This window comes from Ahaetulla prasina, chromosome 5 (assembly GCF_028640845.1).
Source record: "Ahaetulla prasina isolate Xishuangbanna chromosome 5, ASM2864084v1, whole genome shotgun sequence".
Taxonomy (NCBI): Eukaryota; Metazoa; Chordata; class Lepidosauria; order Squamata; family Colubridae; genus Ahaetulla; species Ahaetulla prasina.
This window is the reverse complement of record NC_080543.1, coordinates 10,834,071-10,856,696: the sequence shown is the minus strand read 5'-3', so window position 1 is coordinate 10,856,696 and position 22,626 is coordinate 10,834,071. Positions and strand designations below refer to the sequence as shown.

At 46.5% G+C, this 22,626-nt stretch overlaps 1 protein-coding gene across 1 annotated transcript in view; it reads right to left on the bottom strand.

Moving 5' to 3' along the window:
* Positions 1-3,527: 3,527 nt before the first annotated feature.
* The window catches only part of CCDC81 (coiled-coil domain containing 81), a 44,809-nt gene continuing 25,710 nt past the window's right edge, over positions 3,528-22,626 (bottom strand). The window contains exons 9-15 of the mRNA XM_058185629.1: positions 20,204-20,350; positions 17,190-17,297; positions 15,049-15,218; positions 11,409-11,487; positions 9,958-10,184; positions 7,062-7,187; positions 3,528-3,776 (exon numbers count right to left, since the gene is read on the bottom strand). Of these exons, the coding sequence (XP_058041612.1) occupies positions 3,635-3,776; positions 7,062-7,187; positions 9,958-10,184; positions 11,409-11,487; positions 15,049-15,218; positions 17,190-17,297; positions 20,204-20,350 (999 nt within the window). The 3' untranslated portion in view covers positions 3,528-3,634. The remainder of the gene's footprint in view (positions 3,777-7,061; positions 7,188-9,957; positions 10,185-11,408; positions 11,488-15,048; positions 15,219-17,189; positions 17,298-20,203; positions 20,351-22,626) is intronic.

Below are 22,626 nucleotides of genomic sequence, written 5' to 3'. Positions count from 1 at the left end.
CAATGGCAAAAAGGTTAGCCAACACTGATATAGGTTCTAGACTAGAAGACCTCCACGGTTTCCTTCCAACGCTTCTGTTATTCTGACCCTATGAGCTGCTTGAAGATCTTGGATTAGGCGATGGAAACCAAACTGAACTTGCCATGGAAGTTGGATCCTGCACTTCTCCATGATTAATGCACTTTCTAGATATCATAAGGGGCCTTACGATCCAGGTTAGAGTTAAGCTGTTGGTCTTCAGATCTACTCAACAATAGGTCTATCAAATGCCTATGAAGATTCTCAATCATCCAGGTCATAGTTGTCCCCAAATGCGATTTTCCAAAAGGCAATTGGACTTCCTTGTTTTTTCCCCCCGAAAACATTTTGCTTCTCATTCAAGAAGCTTCTTCAGTTCTTCTGCTAACGGCCAGATGACTGCAAACAATATAAATCCTTCCCTTCAGTTAGAACTGAAGAAGCTTCTTGGATGAGAAGCGAAACATTTTCAAGGAGAAAACCTAAGAAAGTCCACTTGTCTTTTGGAAAAGCCAACTTTGAGACAGGTCTATTGGAATGTTTTCCTGGGACAGATAATGTAGCAATTAGACATCAACTGATTCTCATTACGCTCTCTGTGTCATCTGTAGTCAAACATCTAGAATGTGTGTCTTCATTGGTTAATCCACACTGTCCAAAATGAATGTGGTGTTTCTTAATAACTGAGAAAGCACAATATCAATAAATGCCTATGCTGTGACTTTCCCATTACAAAAATGCTGCCTGTGTCATGCGGTGAAATCCTACTGTGTTCTTTTGCTCCGATTAAAATCTACTTCAGCAATGTCCATGAATCTAGCACTGTTAATAGTCCTGGTTTGGTATGTATTAGCTAAAACTAGAATAAAGATTTTCATATAATAAAGAACCACGGTTAAATTGTCTTATTTTAGCTAAACCTGTCGTGAGACTGTGAGATTCAGGACAGCAGCCATTTCTTTTTGGGACACACTGAAAACACCCATTTACTGGTTTTGTGGTGGCTCAGGGGCTAGGACGCTGAGCTTGTCGATCAAAGGGTTGGCAGCTCGGCGGTTCGAATCCCTAGTGCTGCCGTGTAACGGGGTGAGCACCCGTTACTCGTCCCAGCTTCTGCCAACCTAGCAGTTCGAAAGCACGTAAAAATGCAAGTAGAAAAAATAGGGACCACCTTTGGTGGGAAGGTAACAGTGTGCCGTGCGCCTCTGGCATTGAGTCACGCCGGCCACATGACCACGGAGATGTCTTCGGACAGCGCTGGCTCTTCGGCTTTGAAACGGAGATGAGTAATGCCCACTAGAGTCGGGAACGACTAGCACATATGTGCGAGGGGAATCTTTACCTTTTTATCTCACCTGTATTATTTTTTACAAACATCCCAAAGTGGAGAACATATCCAACATACCTTCTTCCTCCTGTTTTCACCACCACAACAACCCTGTGAGGTGGGTTGGGCTGAGAGGGAGTGACCGGACCAAAGTCACCCAGCTGGCTTTCATGGCAAAGGCGGGATTAGAACTCATAGTCTCCAAGGAATTGGCTGAAAATCATCCAGGTCAGTGGTCACCAACTGGTGGTCCGTCGACCACTGGTGGTCCGCGAGAAAATTTTGGTGGTCCACAGAAAAATTATTTGCATTTTTTATATTGCACTAAATCAGGGGTCCTCAAACTATGGACCCTGGACCGGATACATGCAATGAACATTTGTGTTGCTGCAGAGTATCTCCCCCTTCGGGGTCTTCTTGTGTGGGTCGGAGGGGGGCAGAAATTCCGACGTGAGATCTGCTTCAGCCTCCTGGTGCGGGGCTTTGGGTAAAGGCTGGAGGGAAGCGCCGCTGGTGATGAAGAGCCAGAGGGCTTCATTCCAGTGGGACTGCATCATGGCCTGGAACTGGCTGACCATCTCAGCCCTCTGAGCCTCCAGGCACTGGTACCTGGCCTTGCACTCCCACAGGTCTTCCCTCTGCTTGGAAAGCCTATGCTCGTAGTCCTCAGTGAGGTACTTCTGTTGAGACTCCTTCTCAGTCAGATCCAATTTGAAATGATCTTTTTTGCCAACTCTTTCTCGTAGTCGTTGCTTAGCATCAACAACTGCTTCCTGTTGGGGCCCTAAAGAGCCCAAGCGAGCAGGCGAGGAGTGGCTGGGAGAAGAGGAGCGAGTAGAGGACGTCGAGGCGCCCTTCGATGGGAGTGACATTGAATTGGCCGCACTCACCCAGTCACATGACCACTTAGCCACGCCCACCCAGCTGGTCATTAGGCAGATCATATTAGTGGTCTGCGGGATTTAAAATTATGAATTTAGTGGTCCCTAACCTTTAGGACCTCTACTAGATATCTTGGAGATTCATCCAAAATTGGTAGAAGATACAGTAGTTATAGAAACAAACATGACAAAGATCTCAGAAAACGTGGCGTGCCTGTGGGCAGGGCTGAACAACACATGAGTGGCTAACATCTTCTGACGACAGATGGACACACTCAGGGCTGGATGTGTAAGAAGAAGTAGGTCTAACCATCTCTATCCGTTCCATTTCTTCAAGGGTTCTAGAGTTTTCACCATTGATGGTACTCCATTTCTCTCACTGCAGGGTAGGATTCAGCAGGTTTGGACCAGTTCGGGAGAACCGGATGCTAATTTTACATCTGGTTCGCTGAACTGGTAGTTGCAAGGAATGGCTGGTCCCATCCACCCCACTCCGCTCCTCCCAGGAGTCTCCATGCGGCCCACATACCAGGTAAGTGCAATGCCCACACAGAGGCTTTGGGAGGGCAAAAAATGGGCCACCCAGAAGTTCCGGAAGCCCAGAAACTGGCCCATTTCTGGCCTCCAGAGGGCCTCCAGAGGCCGGAGAAGGCCATTTTTGCCTTCCTTGAAGCTTGAGGAAAGCCTCCAGAGGCTGTGGAGGGCAAAAAACGGGCCTCCCGGAAGGTCCAGAAGTCCGTAAAAGGGCCCATTTCTGGCCTCCAGAGAGCCTCCAAAGCCCAGGGAAGGCCGTTTTAGCACTCCCAAAGGCTCGAGGAAAGCCTCCGGATCTTGAGGAGGGCAAAAACGCCCTCCCCCACCATGGTGCAGGAGGCCAAGTAGGCCATGCCCACCCAACAACCAGGCAAAGAACCGGTTGCTAAAATTTTTGAATCCCACCCATATCTAACTGACTACCTGACTATCAAAAACCTTTCTCTTCTCTCAGTCCCAGGTCCTTCGCTGTATTTGAACAAAACATTGATGCTTTAAAATACAAACAAAAAAACCCCACAAATATACAAAAAAGGCAATCAGTATCTTTTAAAATATGCCACTCTCGCATTCCGCCTGAGAAGATCAACCCGCCCACTTTCTAAAAATTAATAAAGATGTATGTTTTATGCAATGTGAGGGGGGGGTCGTATTCCATAATACACACTCATACATATATATCTTTAATTAAAAAAAACAACCACATATTCTTGTCACCAGAAAAGGAAAAAAAATATTAGAAATTTATATCACAGGGCTACAAGAATCAAATCATAAGCACGTTCACACAATCAGATTTTCTTTTTTTAAAAAAAAAACCAATTTCAAAAGCACTTATAAGACGAAAAGGAAGGTGTAAACAAATGGCGCTGCTTCAAACCATTAACCGAGATCCGGGGATATATTTACTGTCTGTCCATATCTTATTTTCTCCAAATTTGTTCAGGCCTTTCTTGCACTGATAACAACGACGATATCTTGCACACTGATCCAAGAGCATAAGTTTGTCTCCCGCCCTGCAGATCAAGGAGAGAGAAATGTTTGTTTGTTTTTAAAATTCATCTTCTTGGGAAGAAAGACCAATAAATTCGCTTTTTTTCAAAGGCTTCTTTGTCAAGGACCAAGGACACCTTGGAGATTCAAGCAGTTCAAACCAGTGGTGGGATTCAGCCGGTTCGCACCAATTCGGGAGAACCGGTTGTTAACTTTTTAAGCAGTTCGGAGAACCGGTTGTTGGAAGAAATCTCCTTTTGGGTTTTTTCCACTTTACAGGGCTAATCAGGAAGGAAACATTCTGGTGTTGTTTCTAGCCTAATCTTTATTGCCCTGCTTACAGAAACTGCCTCTCTGGTTAACCCTTGTTACAGCTAAGGCGAAGCACCCATCGATGTGAATGACATTGAGTTGGCCACGCCCATACGGTCACATGACCACCGAGCCACGCCTACCCAACTGGTCATTAGGGCAGAGAACTGGTTGTTAAATTATTTGAATCCCACCACTGGTTCAAACGAGTATAAAGATTTGTTGCAAGGTTAAGCTCTCTACATGAATCTGAGCTACTAACAGGCAAGGCAAATGAGCAGGAGATAAGAAAGACTAATCAACTACAAATGTGTGTTCTGGCCGGTGGTCGGATTCAACTGATGTAACAACCAGTATGATTGGTGCTAAAACATACCTTCTACTGCAGCCCCAGTGAGTAAAACAGCTGAGGAGCAGCAATCTGCTCTGCTATGCCTATCAGCTGGGCTTAAAAAAAGGAAATATAGGTCGGTAGAGAACAGGGGCGGGCGGGCGGGTTCAGCTGATCGTTGGAGTGAACTGGTTTCCTCTCAGCTAATCGTTGGAGCTACCGGTATGCCTGAACCGTTCTGAACTGGCTGAATCCCACCTCTGGTTCTGGCCTATTATACACTTTACTGTTCCAGCTATTAAGTTCAATATCCTAACAGATTTTATGGACCTTGTGCACAAATTCCACCCCCCCTTAAGGTATTTGCATCAATGTTGATTGTCTATAAAACGAAGGTGACAAAGGCCAAATAGCACCCTTCCCCACTTACATCTTCCAGTCTCAGAAATCCAAGGATTTGTCCCAGATTACCAAATTTGAGTCAAAGATGGGGGGTTCTCTAGATCAGTGGTCACCAACTGGCGGTCCGTGGACCACTGGTGGTCCGTGAGAAAATTTTGGTGGTCCACAGAAAAATTATTTGCATTTTTTATATTGCACTAAATTAGGGGTCCTCAAACTACGGCCCCTGGGCCAGATACGTGCAATGAACGTTTGTGTTGCTGCAGAGAGTCTCCTCCTTCAGGGTCTTTTTGTGTGGGTCGGAGGAGGGCAGAAATTCTGACCTGGGGTCTGCTTCAGCCTCCTGGTGTGGGGCTTTGGGCGAAGGCTGGAGGGAAGCGCTGCTGCTGGTGAAGAGCTGGAGGGCCTTGTTCCAGTGGGACTGCCTCATGGCCTGGAACTGGCTGACCATCTCAGCCCGCTGAGCCTCCAGGCTCTGGTAGCTGGCCTGGCACTCCCACAGGTCTTCCCTCTGCTTGGAAAGCCTATGCTCCTAGTCCTCAGAGAGGTACTTCTGTTGAGCCTTTTTCTCGGTCAGATCCAATTTGAACTGAGATGTTTTGCCAGCTCTTTCTTGTGGTGGCTGCTTAGCATCAACAACTTAGCATCAACAAAATGCTCTCTACATGGGGCTCCCTTGAAGAGCACCCGGAGGCTCCAGTTGGTCCAGAATGCGGCTGCACGGGTAATAGAGGGAGCAACTCGAGGCTCCCATGTAACACCTCTCCTGCGCAAGCTGCACTGGCTTCCTGTGGTCTTCCGGGTGCAATTCAAGGTGTTGGTTACCACCTTTAAAGCGCTCCATGGCATAGGACTGGGTTATTTACGGGACCGCCTTCTGCCACCAATAGCCTCCCATCGATCTGTGCGCTCCCATAGGGAGGGCCTCCTCAGGGTGTCGTCAGTCAAACAATGTCGACTGGCGACCCCCAGGGGGAGGGCCTTCTCTGTGGGAATACCTGCCCTTTGGAATGAGCTGCCTCCAGGGATACAACAACTCCCTGACCTCCGGACCTTTCGTCGCAAGTTGAAGACGTTTTTGTTTTACCGCGCAGGGCTGGCTTAACGTAATAGTAATTTTAATAGGGGTTTTATAGTTCTATTATTGTTTTTAAGTATTATTGTTTTTAGTTTTATTTCAGCCTATTGAATTAGATTTTTAACAGGTTTTTTAATTCTGTGCTATGTGTATAACTGTGTTTTATCTGGCTGTAAACTGCCCTGAGTCCTTCAGGAGAAGGGCGGTATAGAAATTAAATTAAACTAAACTAAACTAAACTAAACTAAACTAAACTAAACTAAACTAAACTAAACTAAACTAAACTAAACTAAACTAAACTAAACTAAACTAAACTAAACTAAACTAGTTAGCGCCCTAAGGAGCCCAGGCGAGGAATGGCTGGGAGAAGAGGGGCGAGTAGAGACCGTTGAGGCGCCCCTCGATGGGAATGACATTGAGTTGGCCACACTCACCCAGTCACATGACCACCTAGCCACGCCCACCCAGCTGGTCATTACGCAGATCATATTAGTGGTCCACGGGATTTAAAATTATGAATTTAGTGGTCCCTGAAGTCCTAAAGGTTGGTGACCCCTCCTCTAGATCAGGGGTCCCCCAATCCCTGGGTCATTCCTGCACTGTGAGCAGGGGTGAAATGCTCCCAGTTCGGACCGGATTGCCCGATCTGATAACGATGGTGGCAGGTGGTTCGGAAAACCGGTAGCAAAAATCCCCGCCCTCCCCACATGCCCAGCTGAGCCACACGATCATCAGAGGTTTTTTTTTTTTACTTTTAAAAGCATTTTTTCTTCGGCTGAAAAAAATGCTTTTAAAAGTAAAAAAAAAAGCCTCTGATGATCACGCTGCTCAGCTGGGATCGTCAGAGGCTTTTAAAAGCATTTTTTTACAGCCTCTTCGGCTGAAGAGGTTGTAGAAAAAATGCTTTTAAAAGAAAAAAAAAAGTTGGCCACACCCACCTAGTCACATTACCCACCACCACCAAGCCACGCCCACAGAACCGGTAGTAACAAATTTTACATTTCAACCCTGGCTGTGAGCCATTTGGAACCGGGCTGCAGAAGCGGCGGCTGATCACGCGTGCAAATGGAGTCACATGCGCACATGAACTTGCCCATTGCTTGTGTGGAATTATCCCTTCTCCACCCTGCCACGGGCCTGCAAAGCCAGAAAAATTGAGGAACTCTGCTCTAGATGGCTGCTTACCGCTGGAAGAGCTTCTCCTCGTAATCTCGCTGTCGCTTCAGCCCTGCGCTTTTCCGCCAGTCCTCTTGGATAGCCAGGTTCATCTGGAAGAGCCTCTCCATTCGCTCACCTTTCTCCGCCATCCACCTAGAAGAATATCAAAAGGGTTTTAAGGCAAGGAGAATGACAGGTAGTCCTCGACTTAATGACAGTTTGTTTAGTGACCATTCGAAGTTTCAACGGCACTGGGAAAAAAAATGACCCATGGCCATTTTTCACGCTTACGACCGCTGCAGCGTCTCCATGGTCACGTGATCAAAAATTCAACTCCTTGGCAAACTGGTTCAAATTTATGACCGTCGCAGTGTCCTACGGGCCATGCGATCCCCTTTTGCAAATGTCTGACAAGTAAAGTCAATGGGGGGAGCCAGAATTCACTTAGCAGCCATGCTACTCACTTAACAATTGCAGTGATTCACTTAACAATTGGGGCAGGAAAGGTTGTAAAATGGGGTAAAATTCACTCGCTTAGCAACAGAAATGTTAGCCTCAATTGTGATTGTAGCTGAGAATTGTAGATCTATCTTGTGTCCTTCTGTCATGATTCTGTGTTTCACCTTTTTCCCTCCTTCCAATTTGAGAGACGGAGTGGTGGTTCAAAAGCCACCAAGGGGGTAGTAAGTTAACTGAAGAGAAGAAGCTGGTTCAAGGCAAACAAGGAGGAAAATATGAAGTAAATTCTACTCCCTGTTTGGATGGGTCTGGATTCCTTGACTTGCCTTGGATGAAATTGAAGTTCTAGTGCAGTGTTCTCAACCTTTATAGTGCTGCGACCCCTTTAATACAATTCCCCACGATGTGGCGACCCCAACCGTAAAATTATTTTCGTTTTGAATTTATCGCGCCTGAAGCCGTATTGGCTAGCGATCTGAACTGCTTGTGATTGCCTTGAGGACGGAGGCATTAAAGCGGAGACTCCTCCCCTATTAAGTTTATCGCGCCTGAAGCCAGATTAGGCTAGCGATTGGGAGTGATCGCAGCTGGCTTGAGAGGGAGACATCAGAGCAAAGATTTCTCTCTTTTTTAATTCATCGCGCCTGAAGCCGAATTCGGCTAGCAATTTGAAGAGCCTGCAGCTGGCTTGTGGAGTCAACCATTGGAGCGCGATTCTTCGACTCGCAAGTATACTTCCCATATTTCCGGTTGTCTTAGGCGACCCCTGGCAAATCGTCATTTGACCCCCAACGGGGTCACGACCCACAGGTTGAGAACCACTGTTCTAGTGGTTCTACAACGCTATCACACAAGTGAGCGTTAAAATGTATGCATTCGTTCTACATTCGCCACCGTCATCTTATTTTGTCAACCATACCTAAGTGGGTACCCAGTGGTAGAAAACGCACCTGGAAAAGACTTCTTTTTGTTAAATGTCTGTGGAGATCCTCAGTCAACCGGGTCATGGTTGTCCTAAAGGTGCTTTTTTTTTTTTTTTCAAAAGGCAACTGGATTTTGTTTTTCCCTGAAGATGTTTCACTTCTCATCCAAGAAGCTTCTTCAGTTCTGACTGAATGGTGGAGAACGGAAGGATTTATATTCCCTGAAGCAGTGGTGGTATTCAGCCGGTTCTATCCAGTTTGGGAGAACCAGTAGTGGTGGCTGTGGGAGGCTCCGCCTGTTGTGCCTCGTCCGCTTTCCCCGCAGCCGGGGCCTTCTTATCTGCTTCCGAACGCTGAGGAATGTCCTAGCATGCCTCCCGGCCCCAGCCCTGGCTCCATGCCCAGACAGGCTGAGGAAGAAGAAGCGCCTCCAGCCCCCAGCCCTGGCTCCTTGCCCAGGCAAACGGAGCAACTAGACCCCTCCACTCCCCCACAGCATGTGAGCCTGAGGAAGGTCAATTACCAACAGCTGCAGACTGGAGTGACTCTCGCTTCAGAAGAATTGATAAGCGGTGTCAACAGAAGGAAGGGAGGGGCAGGCCAGGATAAGTGCAGAGTCATGGAGCCACACCCCATGGCCTATATAAAGGATCTGCTTTCTGGCATCCTCTGAGTCAGGCAAAGTCTACCTTATCTTGCTGAAGTCACTTTCTGGTCTCCTGCCTGCCTTGAGAACTTTGCTAGGACTTTGGCAGAGCTGCAGAGGCACGCCTGATTCGGATTTCCCTGACCCGGCGGTCAGCGGAGGAGTGGGACACGACACCGCCCACCTGCCCGGAGGTCATCATGTCCCGTTTTTGACACTCTGCGCATGCACAGAAGGTCCTGCGCATGCGCGGAGGTGTCGTGCGCGCGCGCACTCACATTTGCAAACCAGTAGTGAAGATAAGTGAATACCACCCCTGCCCTGAAGTAATCTGGTTGTTAGCAATAACAACCAGATGACTGCAAGAAACATAAATCCTTCCATCCTCCACCATTCACTGAATATTATAGGAGTTGAGTTGGTGGCCAGTTTGATTCCAAGGTGCTCCAAGATCACCTTTAAAATCCCCAAAGGACTTCATATGTTGTAGTCTTCTAATCATCTTTGTTGCTATACTCTGCACTCTTTCCAGAGTCTCAGCATCTTTTTTTTATGTCACAGCGACCAAAACTGGATGCAATATTCCAACTGTGGCCTTATCAAGACATTATAAAGTGATATTAACCCTTCACAGTTTCCATCTGTTTCTTTGGCAACCTAATGAGAAGGAAGGACACACTGGAGAAGAGCCGAATGCTGGGAAAGATTGAGGGCAAAAGAAGAAGGGGACGGCAGAGAATGAGGTGGCTGGATGGAGTCACTGAAGCAGTCGGGGTGAGCTTAAATGGATTCCGGGGGATGTTAGAGGACAGGAAGGCCTGGAGGAACGTTGTCCATGGGGTCGCGATGGGTCGGACACAACTTTGCTACTAACAACAACAACAACAATCTTAACTGTTTCTTAGCTCTTTGAATCATGTCGTTAGCTCTCCTTTGATCCACCAGCTGGTTAAGAATGGCCGTCCTTTTACGGTCTGCAACTGCCTGCAACTGATACTTGGAATATTCCCGAGCACGTTTCTTTCTCTCCTCCATTTTCTCTTCATTCATGTCGTTCTTCCCAAAAATGACCTCCGTTGAATTAGGCAGGTACTCAGGCAAGGGAGCCGGCCTTAATTTTATCTAGGTACAAAAAAAAAGAGAGGGGAATTTAAATCAAAAAAGACAACTTGCTCACAGTAATTCATTCTTAGGAAGGTTGTTTTATGTACAGGGAGTCCTCGAGCTACGACCACAATTGAGGCCAAACTTTCTGTTGCTAAGTGAGACATTTGTTAAATGAATGTTGGTTGCCCCGTTTTACAGCCATTCTTGCCGTAATAACTGAACCACTGTGGTTGCTAAGTTAGTAATGCGGTTGTTAAGTGAATCTGGCTTCCCAATTGACTTTGCTGGTCAGAACGTAAAAGTGGATCACATGACTCTGGGACACTGCAACTGTCATATATACGTGCCGGTTGCTAAGCAGTTGAATTTTGATCACATGACCACGGGGATGCTGCAATGGTCATGTGTATAAAACGGTCATAAGTCACTTTTTTCAGTGCCACTGTAACTTCAGTCATTTATTTTATTTATTTATTTATTATTCGTACTTTTATACCACCCTATCTCCCTAGGGACTCAGGACGGTGTACAGCCATATTAAAAAACATATATATATATACAAAGTAAAACATTAATTTAAAAAACTTATTACATAGGCCGCATATTTAAAATAAAGATATAAATAAGAAAACCCCATTTAAAACCCAATTTAAAATTTAAACACTTAAAAATTTAAAAAAATCTAGTCCAGTCCTGCGCAGATAAATAGATGTGTCTTAAGCTCGCGGCGGAAGGTTCGAAGGTCGGGAAGTTGGCGAAGTCCTGGGGGAAGCTCGTTCCAGAGGGTGGGGGCCCCCACAGAAAAGGCCCTTCCCCTGGGCATCGCCAGTCGGCACTGCCTGGCCGATGGCACCCTGAGGAGTCCCTCCCTGTGAGAGCGCACGGGTCGGTGGGAGGCATTCGGTGGCAGCAGACGGTCCCGTAAGTAGCCCGGCCCTATGCCATATATGTATATAAAAGTAATCCCACTAAATTTAATGAGCCATGTGTGTGTCAGTAGTGGGTTTCAAGACCCATCGCTACTGGCTTGCTTGTGGGGGCGCGCACGCTCATGCACATGCATGATGCGTCCAGGTGGGTGGGCAGAGCCTCCCGTTGCCGCCACCAGTTCACCCAATCCAGGGCGAACTGGTAGCAACCCACCACTGGTGTGTATGTAGGAAAAGAGACTTCCTTTCATGATCACAAACTCATACACACTTGTTCTAGATTGAAACTGCTTGTTTTTGTGCAATTTACCTGTGTATCAAGGGCCGTCTTATAAATTTGATTTTCTTCCATCTTGTCTCTTAGATACTTTGCTCGTTGGGCAGCTAATCTAGAAAAGTAGATAGAAGACTAGGAATCAGCCAGTATGATTTCAGTAAGATTTAGTCCTGGGTGGTCCTCAACATAGTATGACATGTTGTTTGATTTGATTTTTAGGTTAGCCAGCAGGTATCTAAAGCAAGTGGGTTAGGATTGGGCTCCCCAAAACTATAGCATTTCCCTCAGATCTTGAAAGCCCCAGTTATGTTGACAGCTGAGCTCCTACAGGTAAATCTTAATTAGTGAGGGTGACAATTGGGACCATCAAATTGGTCCTTAAGCAAAGCAGTCAAAAAGCATATTAATGCCATTATGCTTACAATTTTACATCGGCTTCAGAAGGATATGGCCCTAAATATCTGGGTAAGCCTAAATGGTGCATAAGATTTCTAGAACTCAACTCATAAGATCGCTGGATAAAAGGGCAAATCTTATAGTCCTTTTTCCCCAATCCCCCACCCTTTTGAATAATCACCCTAGTGCTGGGATAATTAGCAAGAAAATAAATATTTGTAATCTATTATTCTTACATAATATTTGTATTATATTCATTGGAGAAAAAGGGATCAGAAGAGAGTAAGCTGACATAGAATGGGGAATACACTTTGAAAAGAATGCCCTGTTCCCTATTATGAACTGCTTAGGAGTGGGGAGGAGGTGTCAGTGTAAAACTGATTAGAGTCTTGTCCATTTTAGGCAGCAGCTGTGAGCCACCCAGCATTCTAATCAACTAAATAAGTCACAGAGCTGAGATTGTTAACTTAGGGTTAGCATTTTTAGGGAACTTCTGGAGGAAAGCAACTCAGAAAGAAATAGTTTGTTTAGGCAGTTTCTCCACTCATGAGGTATGAAAAAGAAAAAAAATAGACCAACATGTAGTAAAAGAAATGTAATGGCAAAAACATGACTGAAAGAGATGAAACTACAAAGGTTGCAAACGTTAATATAGGACAGTGATGGCTATGTCCAAACTGTGTGTGTGCATGCCCAAAACTGAAAGGTGTGCATGTGAATGTGCGCATGCGTGGACATGCACAAAATGCACATGCGCAGTCATGTGTGAATGACTGCATGTTCAGTCATGCGCAAATGTGCACATGCGCGGACATGCGTGCATGCGCAACAGAGACCCAAAGACCAGCTGGCCAGTGGGAGGCAGGGTGTCCCAACACTGGCAGTGTGGCAAAAGATAAGATATTTTTCTTTCGTGAGCTTCTGTGTCGTGTCCCACTCCTCCTCTGATGGCCGGGTCTGGGAAGTCTGTATCAAGCGTGGCCACAAAGCCTCTGCAGCTTTGCCAAATTCCTGTCAGAGTTCTCAGGGCAGGCAGGAATCCAAGGTGTGACTTCAGCAACAAGATTAGACTTTGCCTGACTCAAGGAATGCCAGAAAGCAGATCCTTTATATAGGCCATGGAGTGTGGCTCCATGACTCAGCACTTATCCAGGCCTGCCCCTCCCTTCCTTTTGCTGACGTCGCCTCTCCATTCTCCGGAAGCGGGGATCTGTCCACGTTTTGTCAGGTGCCAGCAATTCTAGCTTGTGGCTGGCTTCTTGCTCACACGCTGTGGGGGGGAGGTTTATTTGCTCAGTCTGTCCGGGCATGGTGCTGGAGGTTGGAGGCATGCCAGGCCATTCTTCTTCATTATCAGTCTCTGGCTCAGATAACAGGAGATGGGAGGGGCCCGGCTGCAGAGAGGGGGGCGGGCGAGGCACAACATTCTGTTTCATCATTTGCAGGGAAACAGAAGCTCACGAAAGAAACACCACGGAGATCTGACCTGGAGTGAGGGCGCATGTGCCAGCAGAGAGGGCTCTGCATGCCACCTCTATGGCTCTGTATGCCATAGGTTCGCCATCATGGATATAGGACCTCTGGTGGCACGGTGGTTAGAATGCAGTATTGCAGGCTAACCGTATCCACAGCCTGGAATTTGATCCTGATGGGGCTCAAGGTTGACTCAGCCTTCCATTCTTCCGAGGTGGGTAAAATGAGGACCCAGATTGTTGAGGGCAAGAGGCTGACTCTGTAAACCGCTCAGAGTTCTGTAAAGCACTATGGAGCAGTAAATAAGCCTAAGTGCTATTGCTATTGATAGCAAAGTTATTTTCTCATCCCTATTGTAACTTCAAACAGTACCTAAAGCAGTCACTAAACAAGGACTGTAAAGTGAAGACACAGCTTGGCATACTTTATGTTAAGCACTGAAGATGCAGACAATAAAGGCCAAGGCAGTGGAGAAGGAAAAGCACTTTGCATGTTTGAGATAAAAGATTGCATTACTACTCCAATGCAGTGGTGGGATTCAAGTAATTTAACAACCGGTTCTCTGCCCTAATGATTTCTTCCAACAACCAGTTCGCCAAACTGCTCAGAAAGTTAACAACCGGTTCTCCCGAAGTGGTGTGAACTGGCTGAATCCCACCACTGCTCCAATATGTATTCCATGATAGAGCTCAGGTTTTGGTGCTACACCATATGCCCTTACTTTGAATCTGCAGTCAAGAGCAACGTAAGGATACATGTTGGAAGAAGGAAGAAGTTGTAGAATGAACAATTGAGTGGAAGAAGCTTCCTAAACTCTAGATCCTTCTGAATGAGTCTGCTTATACCTATTTTTCGGATTATAAAATGCACTGTTTTGTCTCCCAAAGGGGGCCGAAAATGTCTGTGGCTCTTATAGGCTGAATATTGCTGAAACCCCGCTCACCCGTCAGCCAATTTTTTTTTGCCTCTGCAAGCCCTGTTTTCAGGCCTTTTTTCAGCCCATTTTCGAGGCTTTCTGGGCCTGTTTCAGGGGCTTTTTTTGCCTGTTTTTGAGGCTTTTTGGGTCCGTTTTTGAGGCATATTTCAGCCCATTTTGGGGGCTTTTTTTGGCTTGTTTTCGGGGCTTTTTTGGCCCATTTTTGGGGTTTTTTTCAGACCATTTTTAAAAACAGGCCAAAAAGCCTCAAAAATGACCCCCCAAAAATCCTTGAAAATGACCCAAAAAAGCCTCGAAAACGGGCCAAAAAAGCCTTGAAAAGGGGCCAAAAAAGCCTCGAAAATGGCCTCCCAAAACCCTTGAAAATGACCCCAAAAAGCCTTGAAAATGGTCTGCAAAAAGCCTCAAAAATGGGCCACAAAAAGCCGCAAAAATGGGTCAAAAAAAAAGCCCCAGAAACAGGCTAAAAAAGACTAGAAAAGGCCTTTAAAAAAGGCCCAAAAAAAGGTAGGCCGAAAACTTTTTTTGTTGTTTTCCTCTACTAAATTTATGTGCGTCTTATAGTCAGGTGCGTCTTATAGTCTGAAAAATACAGTAACTCCCATCATTATCATCTGGTTGAGAATAATGGTGGTCAGATATATCTACGATATTCCAGTCTTTTCGTAGGGCTAATCTAAACCAGTCAACTGTGAAAATCTCAATCTGGAATCACCAGATCTTCCAACCAGGTGAGCCTGTGGGTTCTGCAGGACTTTCAGACTCATCGTAATTACGACCGTTAGAAAGCCTGGGAAAGAGGCACTGAAAACTTGGACTCATCGATAAATACTGAAGAAGGAGACCAACTTCTCCCAAAGGTCTCACTCTTCTGCCAGCTGAACTTGCTGCAAGCGGTCAATGAAGTCTTGTTCCTGTTTGTGCTTTGCGTCTCTGGCTTTTCTGCACTCCAGCTGCATGTCCAAATGCTGGGCGTATTCCTCTTGCTTCTCATGAAGGGTAGAACTGGGCGGCCTCTTCTCAAAAATGAAGGACCTCTGAAGAAAAGAAGCACAAATCTTGACGTGAATAAACAGGGGGTGTTGAACAAGACGGGAAGTGTGTGCTGGCCATGATCTGACGCTCAGAGAACATAAAATAATAGGGTTGGAAAGGACCTTGGAGGTCTTCTAATCCAGGGGTCCCCAACCTTTTGGACTTCAGGGACCACCAAGTTCATAATTTTAAAACCCGCGGACCACTAATACGAACCCAGAGTGCCGCTTGCTGAAGTGCCTGGACTCCCAGTGATGGGATAGGGTCCTTCAGGCCTTCTCCCTCTTCTTTCTCTCTCTCTTTCTCCCCCCCTCCCCTTTCTCTCCCACTCATTCTCTCTCATTCTCTTATCTCTCTCTTTCTCTCCCCCTCTCTCTTTCTCTCTCTCTCTCCCACTCTTTTTCTCTCATTGTCTCTCTCTCCCCCACCTCTGCCACTCATTTTCTCTCCCACTTTCTCTCTCATTCTCTCTCCCCCTCTTTCTCTCTCTCTCCCACTCATTCTCTCTCATTCTCTCTCTCCACCTCTCCCACTCATTTTCCCCCTCTCCCACTTTCTCTCTCATTGTCTCATCTCTCTTTCTCTCTCTCCCCCCTCTCCCACTCATTTTCTCTCACTCTTTCTCTCTCATTCTCTCTTTCATTCTGATTCTCTCTCTCTCTCTGATTCTCTTTCATTCGGTCTCTCTCTCAGTGTTGGTGACTGCTGTTCTAATCCAATCCCCTATCCATGGTAGGAGATCCTATCCCAGTGATGGTGAACCTATGACATGCATGCCGGAAGTGGCACGCAGAGCCATCCCTCCGGGTACGCCAGCCGTTGCCCATTGCTCTTCCGGGTTCTGGCACCAGCTGCTCTTCACACATGCAGGACTACCAGAAACCGGAAGAGCAGCTCCCTAGTGCACAAGCACATACCAGGAAGCTGAGCTTCTGGTTTCTGGTACGCACATGCACGCTGGCCAGCTGGTCTTCACAAACGCACGCATGCCAGGAACCAGAAGACCAGATGACCGGCATGCATGTGAATGCTGGAAACCAGAAGCTCAGCTTCCCGGTGTGTGCATGTGTGCCGAGGAGCTGCTCTTCCGGTTTCCAGCATTCCCCCATGCACGTTCATGTGCTCCCATTTTGGCACTCGGGGCCAAAAAGATTCACCAACACTGTCCTATCCCATTCAAGACAAATGGTTGTCCTGTCTCTTCTTGAAAACCTCCAGTGATGGAGCAATCCTAACACTAGGAGGCAAGCAATTCCATCGATTAATTTTTCTCACTGCCAGAAAATCTGTTCTTACTTCTAGCTTGGATCTCTCTTTTACAAGCATCCACCCATTATTTCTTGTCCTGATCTCTGATGCTTTGGAGACTAAGTTAATCCACTCTTTTCTCTCACTGTCCCTGAAGTACTGGAAGAGTTCTATCATATCATCCCTAGTTCTTCTCTTCAATTGTCTAGACCAGGGGTGTCAAACTGAAGGCCTGGGAGGGCGGATCTGGCCCATGGGATGCTTAGATCTGGCCCGCGGACTCACCCTGGAAACAGCAAAGGACTGGCCCACGGTGCCTGTGCCAGTGAAAACGCAGCCCTCGCAAGGCCCACATACGGGCCTACACACGGCCCCTCACAAGGTCCGTTTTCACTGGCAGAGGGTTGCAGGAGGCCGTCGCAGCTGAAAACGGAGCTCGGGAGCCCATTTTCTCTGGCAGAGCACTCAGGCCGCCACACACAAGTGACAAATGAGCTGGCCAGCCCACTCTGGCCACGCCCACTCTGTCCTACCCACCCACCCCGAGGTCAAACACCCTGATGTGGCCCTCAATGAAATCGAGTTTGACACTTAGGTTCCCCAACCGTTCATCATACAATTGAGATCATGGGACTCGTAGTCCAACAGAACCGAAAAGCCTAGCTAGAGAGAAGGGCAACGTATAGCTGTGCAAAGGATGGCGGGGATGGAGGTGGGGCTCTTACAAAAGGCTCGGCCAGCTTTTCGTTCTTCTGTTTTCGCATGGCTTCCGCTACGCCCAAGTTATAAGATGCCACTTTCTGGTTCTGCTCACGAGCTGCCGCCATTTTCATCTGTAGTTTGGGGGGGCGGGAAAAAAGAATTCAATGTTTTTGAGCAGGAAAGGATGGGAAAGAAGAGAGATACTGCCATCTTCTATCTCCCAGCGACCGGTGCATTCTCACAGAGAGGGACTCCTTAGGGTGCCGTCAGCCAAACAATGTCGACTGGCGGCCCCCAGGGGGAGGGCCTTCTCTGTGGGGGCTCCTACCCTGTGGAACGAACTTCCCCCTGGACTTCGTCAACTATCCGACCTTCGGACCTTTCGCCGCGAACTTAAAACGTATTTATTCCGTCTAGCTGGACTGGCTTGATTTTAAAAATTTTAATTTACTTTTATGGGTTTTAAATTTTTGTAAATTTTTATAGGGTGTTATTGTATTTTAAATTTTTGGCCAATTGAATAAGTTTTTTAAGGGGTGTTCTTAATATTATATGTATTGTTTCTTTTCGTATTTTTATTCTGGCTGTGCACCGCCCTGAGTCCTTCGGGAGAAGGGCGGTATACAAATTAAAATATTATTATTATTATTATTATTATTATTATTATTATTATTATTATTATTATTATTATTATTATTATTATTATTATTATTATTATTATTATTATTATTATTATTATTATTATTATTATTACGAGGGGATAGATGGGGAACTCATCAAATTTGCAGATGACACCAAGCTGGCAGGAATAGCCAACACTCCAGAAGATAGGCTCAAGTTACAGAAAGATCTTGACAGACTTGAACATTGGGCGCTATCTAACAAAATGAAATTCAACAGTGAAAAAAGTAAGGTTCTACATTTAGGCCAAAAAAACAAAATGCACCAGTACCGTATATGTGGTACCTTGCTCAATAGTAGTACCTGTGAGAGGGATCTTGGAGTCCTAGTGGATAACCATCTAGATATGAGCCAGCAGTGTGCAGCAGCTGTTAAAAAAGCCAACACAGTTCTGGGCTGCATAAACAGAGGATAGAATCAAGATCACGTGAAGTGCTAGTACCACTTTATAATGCCTTGGTAAGGCCACACTTGGAATATTGCATCCAGTTTTGGTCGCCACGATGTAAAAAGATGTTGAGACTCTAGAAAGAGTGCAGAGAAGAGCAACAAAGATGATTAGGGACTGGAGGATAAAACATATGAAGAACGGTTGCAGGAACTGGGTATGTCTAGTTTAACAAAAAGAAGGACTAGGGAGACATGATAGCAGTGTTCCAATATCTCAGGGGCTGCCACAGAGAAGTGGGAGTTGGGCTGTTCTCCAGAGCACCTGAGGGTAGAACAAGAAGCAATGGGTGGAAACTGATCAAGGAAAGAAGCAACTTAGAACTAAGGAGAAATTTCCTGACAGTTAGAACAATTAATAAGTGGAACGACTTGCCTTCAGAAGTTGTGAATGCTCCAACACTGGAAATTTTTAAGAAAATGTTGGATAACCATCTGACTGAGATGGTGTAGGGTTTCCTGCCTGGGCAGGGGGTTGGACTAGAAGGCCTCCAAGGTCCCTTCCAACTCTGATGTTATGTTATGTTATGTTATTATTATTATTTATTATTATTATTTATTATTATTATTATTATTATTATTATTATTATTATTATTATTATTATTATTATTATTATTATTATTATTATTATTATTATTATTATATGAACCGGACCAAACTGGAGAAACCATGATTCAGAATCAATGGTGGGTTGTCCCATGCTCTGTAAATGGTGCATATCACTCTTGGAAACATCTTCTGTATAGGTAGTCCTCAACTTAGCAACATTAATCTCGGGCTCATTTGTGGTTGTAAGTGAGACATTTGTTAAGGTGAGTTTTGCCCCATTTTGCAACCTTCCTTGCCAAGTTGTTAAGTGAATCATTGCAATTGTTAAGTTAGTAACACTGTTTTTAAGTGAGTCTGGCTTACCCATTGACTTTGCTTGTCGGAAGGTCGCAAAAGGTGATCACGTGACCCAGGGACGCTGCCACTGTCATAAATAGGAGTCAGTTGCTAAGCGTAACAACGTTGATCATTACGTTTGGGTATCAACAATGAGCCGTGCGATCATCAGAGGCTTTTTTTTTTTACTTTTAAAAGCATTTTTCTTTTAAAAGCCTCTGACGATCAGGCAACTCAGCTGGGATCACCAGAGGAGCCTTTTAAAAGCATTTTTTCTACAACCTCTTCGGCCGAAGAGATTGTAAGAAAAATGCTTTTAAAAGCCTCTGACGATCCCAGCTGAGCCATGCGATCATCAGAGGCTTTTTTTTCACTTTTAAAAGCATTTTTCTTTTAAAAGCCTCTGACGATCAGGCAACTCAGCTGGGATCACCAGAGGAGCCTTTTAAAAGCATTTTTTCTACAACCTCTTCGGCCGAAGAGATTGTAGAAAAAATGCTTTTAAAAGCCTCTGACGATCCCAGCTGAGCCATGCGATCATCAGAGGCTTTTTTTTTTACTTTTAAAAGCATTTTTCTTTTAAAAGCCTCTGATGATCAGGCAACTCAGCTGGGATCACCAGAGGAGCCTTTTAAAAGCATTTTTTCTACAACCTCTTCGGCCGAAGAGGTTGTAAGAAAAATGCTTTTAAAAGCCTCTGACGATCCCAGCTGAGCCATGCGATCATCAGAGGCTTTTTTTTTTTTACTTTCAAAAGCATTTTTTCGGCCGAAGAAAAAATGCTTTTAAAAGTTAAAAAAAAAAAAGCCTCCGATGATCGCGCAGCTCAGCTGAGCATGGGCATGGGGGTGGGCAGGGATTTTTGCTACCGGTTCTCCAAACCACCCACCGCCATCGCTACTGGATCGGGCAATCCGGTCCAAATTGGGAGCATTGCAACCCTGGAACATGGCCCTTCTCAAGTCCTGTTTTTCTGGAAAGAAAGCAAAAAAAAAACATCTTTTTTTTTCCCAGTCCTAATACCAGTTCCTTCTGAAGGGCTTCGTGATCTTTTATGGCTTGATATTGGGCCAGGATGCAGTCTTCCTCTTTTTCCTTCCTCCTTCTTTCTTCACCCAAGTAGACAGGGATATTCCTCTGAGCACGCTGCATGCACACGTAGCACATCTCCTAGAGGCACACAAGGCAAAGAATATACTGTAACCGCTATATCTGACAGCTGCCTCTCTATTCTAATTCTACAGCAGAGGGCAAATCCGGGATGGGCTGCTGGAGTTTCGAAGAGGTTCGGGAGAACCTCTAGCTAAGATTCAGAGAACCCCCAAATCCCACCCCTGGCTGGCCCTGCCTGCCCTGCCCCTCCCTGGAGTCCCCACACGGTCCATTTTGGATGCAGGTATGTGCAGGGTGTGCGCGAAGGCTTGGGGATGGTGGAAAACGGGCCTACCAGAAGTTCGGGAAGGCCTTCAGAGAGCCTCCAGAGACTGGGGAGACCGTTTTCGCCCTCTTGGGAGCTCAAGGAAAGCCTCCGGAGTCCAGGGAGGGCAAAAACGCCACCCCCTCCGCCGCGGCCGTGGTGCAGGAGGCTGACTAGGCCACGGCCACACCCACCCAGCAACCGGGCAGAGAACCCCTTGCTAAAATTTTTGAAGCCCACCCCTGGGGCAAATCTGTTGTTTCACAAATGTGTAACAAAATTTAATCGATCGATCAAAAGCCTCTCAACGCAATTTATTATTATTTATTATTATTATTATTTATTGAATTTTTATACCGCCCTTCTCCCGAAGGACTCAGGGCGGTTTACAGCCAAAAAATTAAAAACAACAACAATATAAAACATTTAATTCATAAAACAATGAATTAAAAAACTTATTAAACAGATGGCCGAATTAAAACATTAAAATGATAGAACCCCATAAAATTATAAAATTATAACTAATATTAAAATATTAAAATTATAAAACTATTAAAATCCTATGCCAGTCCTGCGCGAGTAAACAAATAGGTCTTCAGCTCACGGCGGAAGGTCCGAAGGTCAGGCAGTTGACGAAGTCCAGGGGGGAGTTCGTTCCAAAGGGTGGGAGCCCCCACAGAAAAGGCCCTTCCCCTGGGGGCCGCCAGCCGACATTGCTTGGCGGACGGCACCCTAAGGAGTCCCTCTCTGTGCGAGCGTACAGGTCGGTGGGAGGCATTCGGTAACAGTAGGCGGTCCCATAAGTATCCTGGCCCTAAGCCATGGAGCGCTTTAAAGGTAGTCACCAAAACTTTGAAGTGCACCCAAAAGACCACAGGTAGCCAGTGCAGTCTGCGCAGGAGTGGTGTTACATGGGAGCCACGTGCGGCTCCCTCTATCACCCGCGCAGCTGCATTCTGAACCAACTGGAGCCTCCGGATGCTCTTCAAGGGGAGCCCCATGTAGAGAGCATTGCAGTAATCCAAGCGAGAGGTAACCAGAGCATGAGTGACCGTGCATAAGGCATCCCGGTCAAGGAAGGGGCGCAACTGGCGAACCAGGCAAACCTGGTGAAAAGCTCTCCTGGAGACGGTTGTCAAATGATCTTCGAAAGACAACTGCCCATCCAGGAGAACGCCCAAGTTGCGCACCTTTTCCACTGGGGCCAGTGATTCGCCCCCAACAGTCAGCCGCAGCTGCAGCTGACTGTACCGGGGTGCCGGCATCCACAGCCACTCCGTCTTGGAGGGATTGAGCTTGAGCCTGTTTCTCCCCATCCAGACCCGTACGGCTTCCAGACACCGGGACAGCACTTCGATAGCTTCGTTGGGATGGCCTGGGGTGGAAAAGTACAGCTGCGTGTCATCAGCATACAGTTGGTACCTCACCCCAAAGCCATTGATGATCTCACCCAACGGCTTCATATAGATGTTGAACAGGAGAGGCGAGAGAATCGACCCCTGCGGCACCCCACATGTGAGGGGCCTCGCGGTCGATCTCTGCCCCCCTGCCAACACCGTCTGCGACCGGTCAGAGAGATAGGAGGAGAACCACCGATAAACGGTGCCTCCCACTCCCAAACTCCCTAACCGGTGCAGCAGGATACCATGATCGATGGTATCAAAAGCCGCTGAGAGATCTAATAGGAGCAGGGCAGAGGAATAACCCCTGGCCCTGGCCCTCCAGAGATCATCAATCATTTAGAACTTTTTGTCTTTACTTGCCTCTGATTGCATGCCTAAATGAAGGGACGATTAGTGAGAACAGGCTACCTGTAGAGCAGGAGTGTCAAACTCGATTTCATTGAGGGCTGTATCAGGCAGGGGCCGGGGTGGGGCATGGCTGGGGCGGACATGGCCAGGGTGAGCGTGGCCAGCTCGACGCCACTCGTGTCTGGGGCACCTGTGGTGGCCCAGGTGGGCCTGGGGGGGGGGATACAATGTCTCTAGCGGAGGAAGGCGAGGCCAAATCCTTGTTCTCCGGAGGAGCC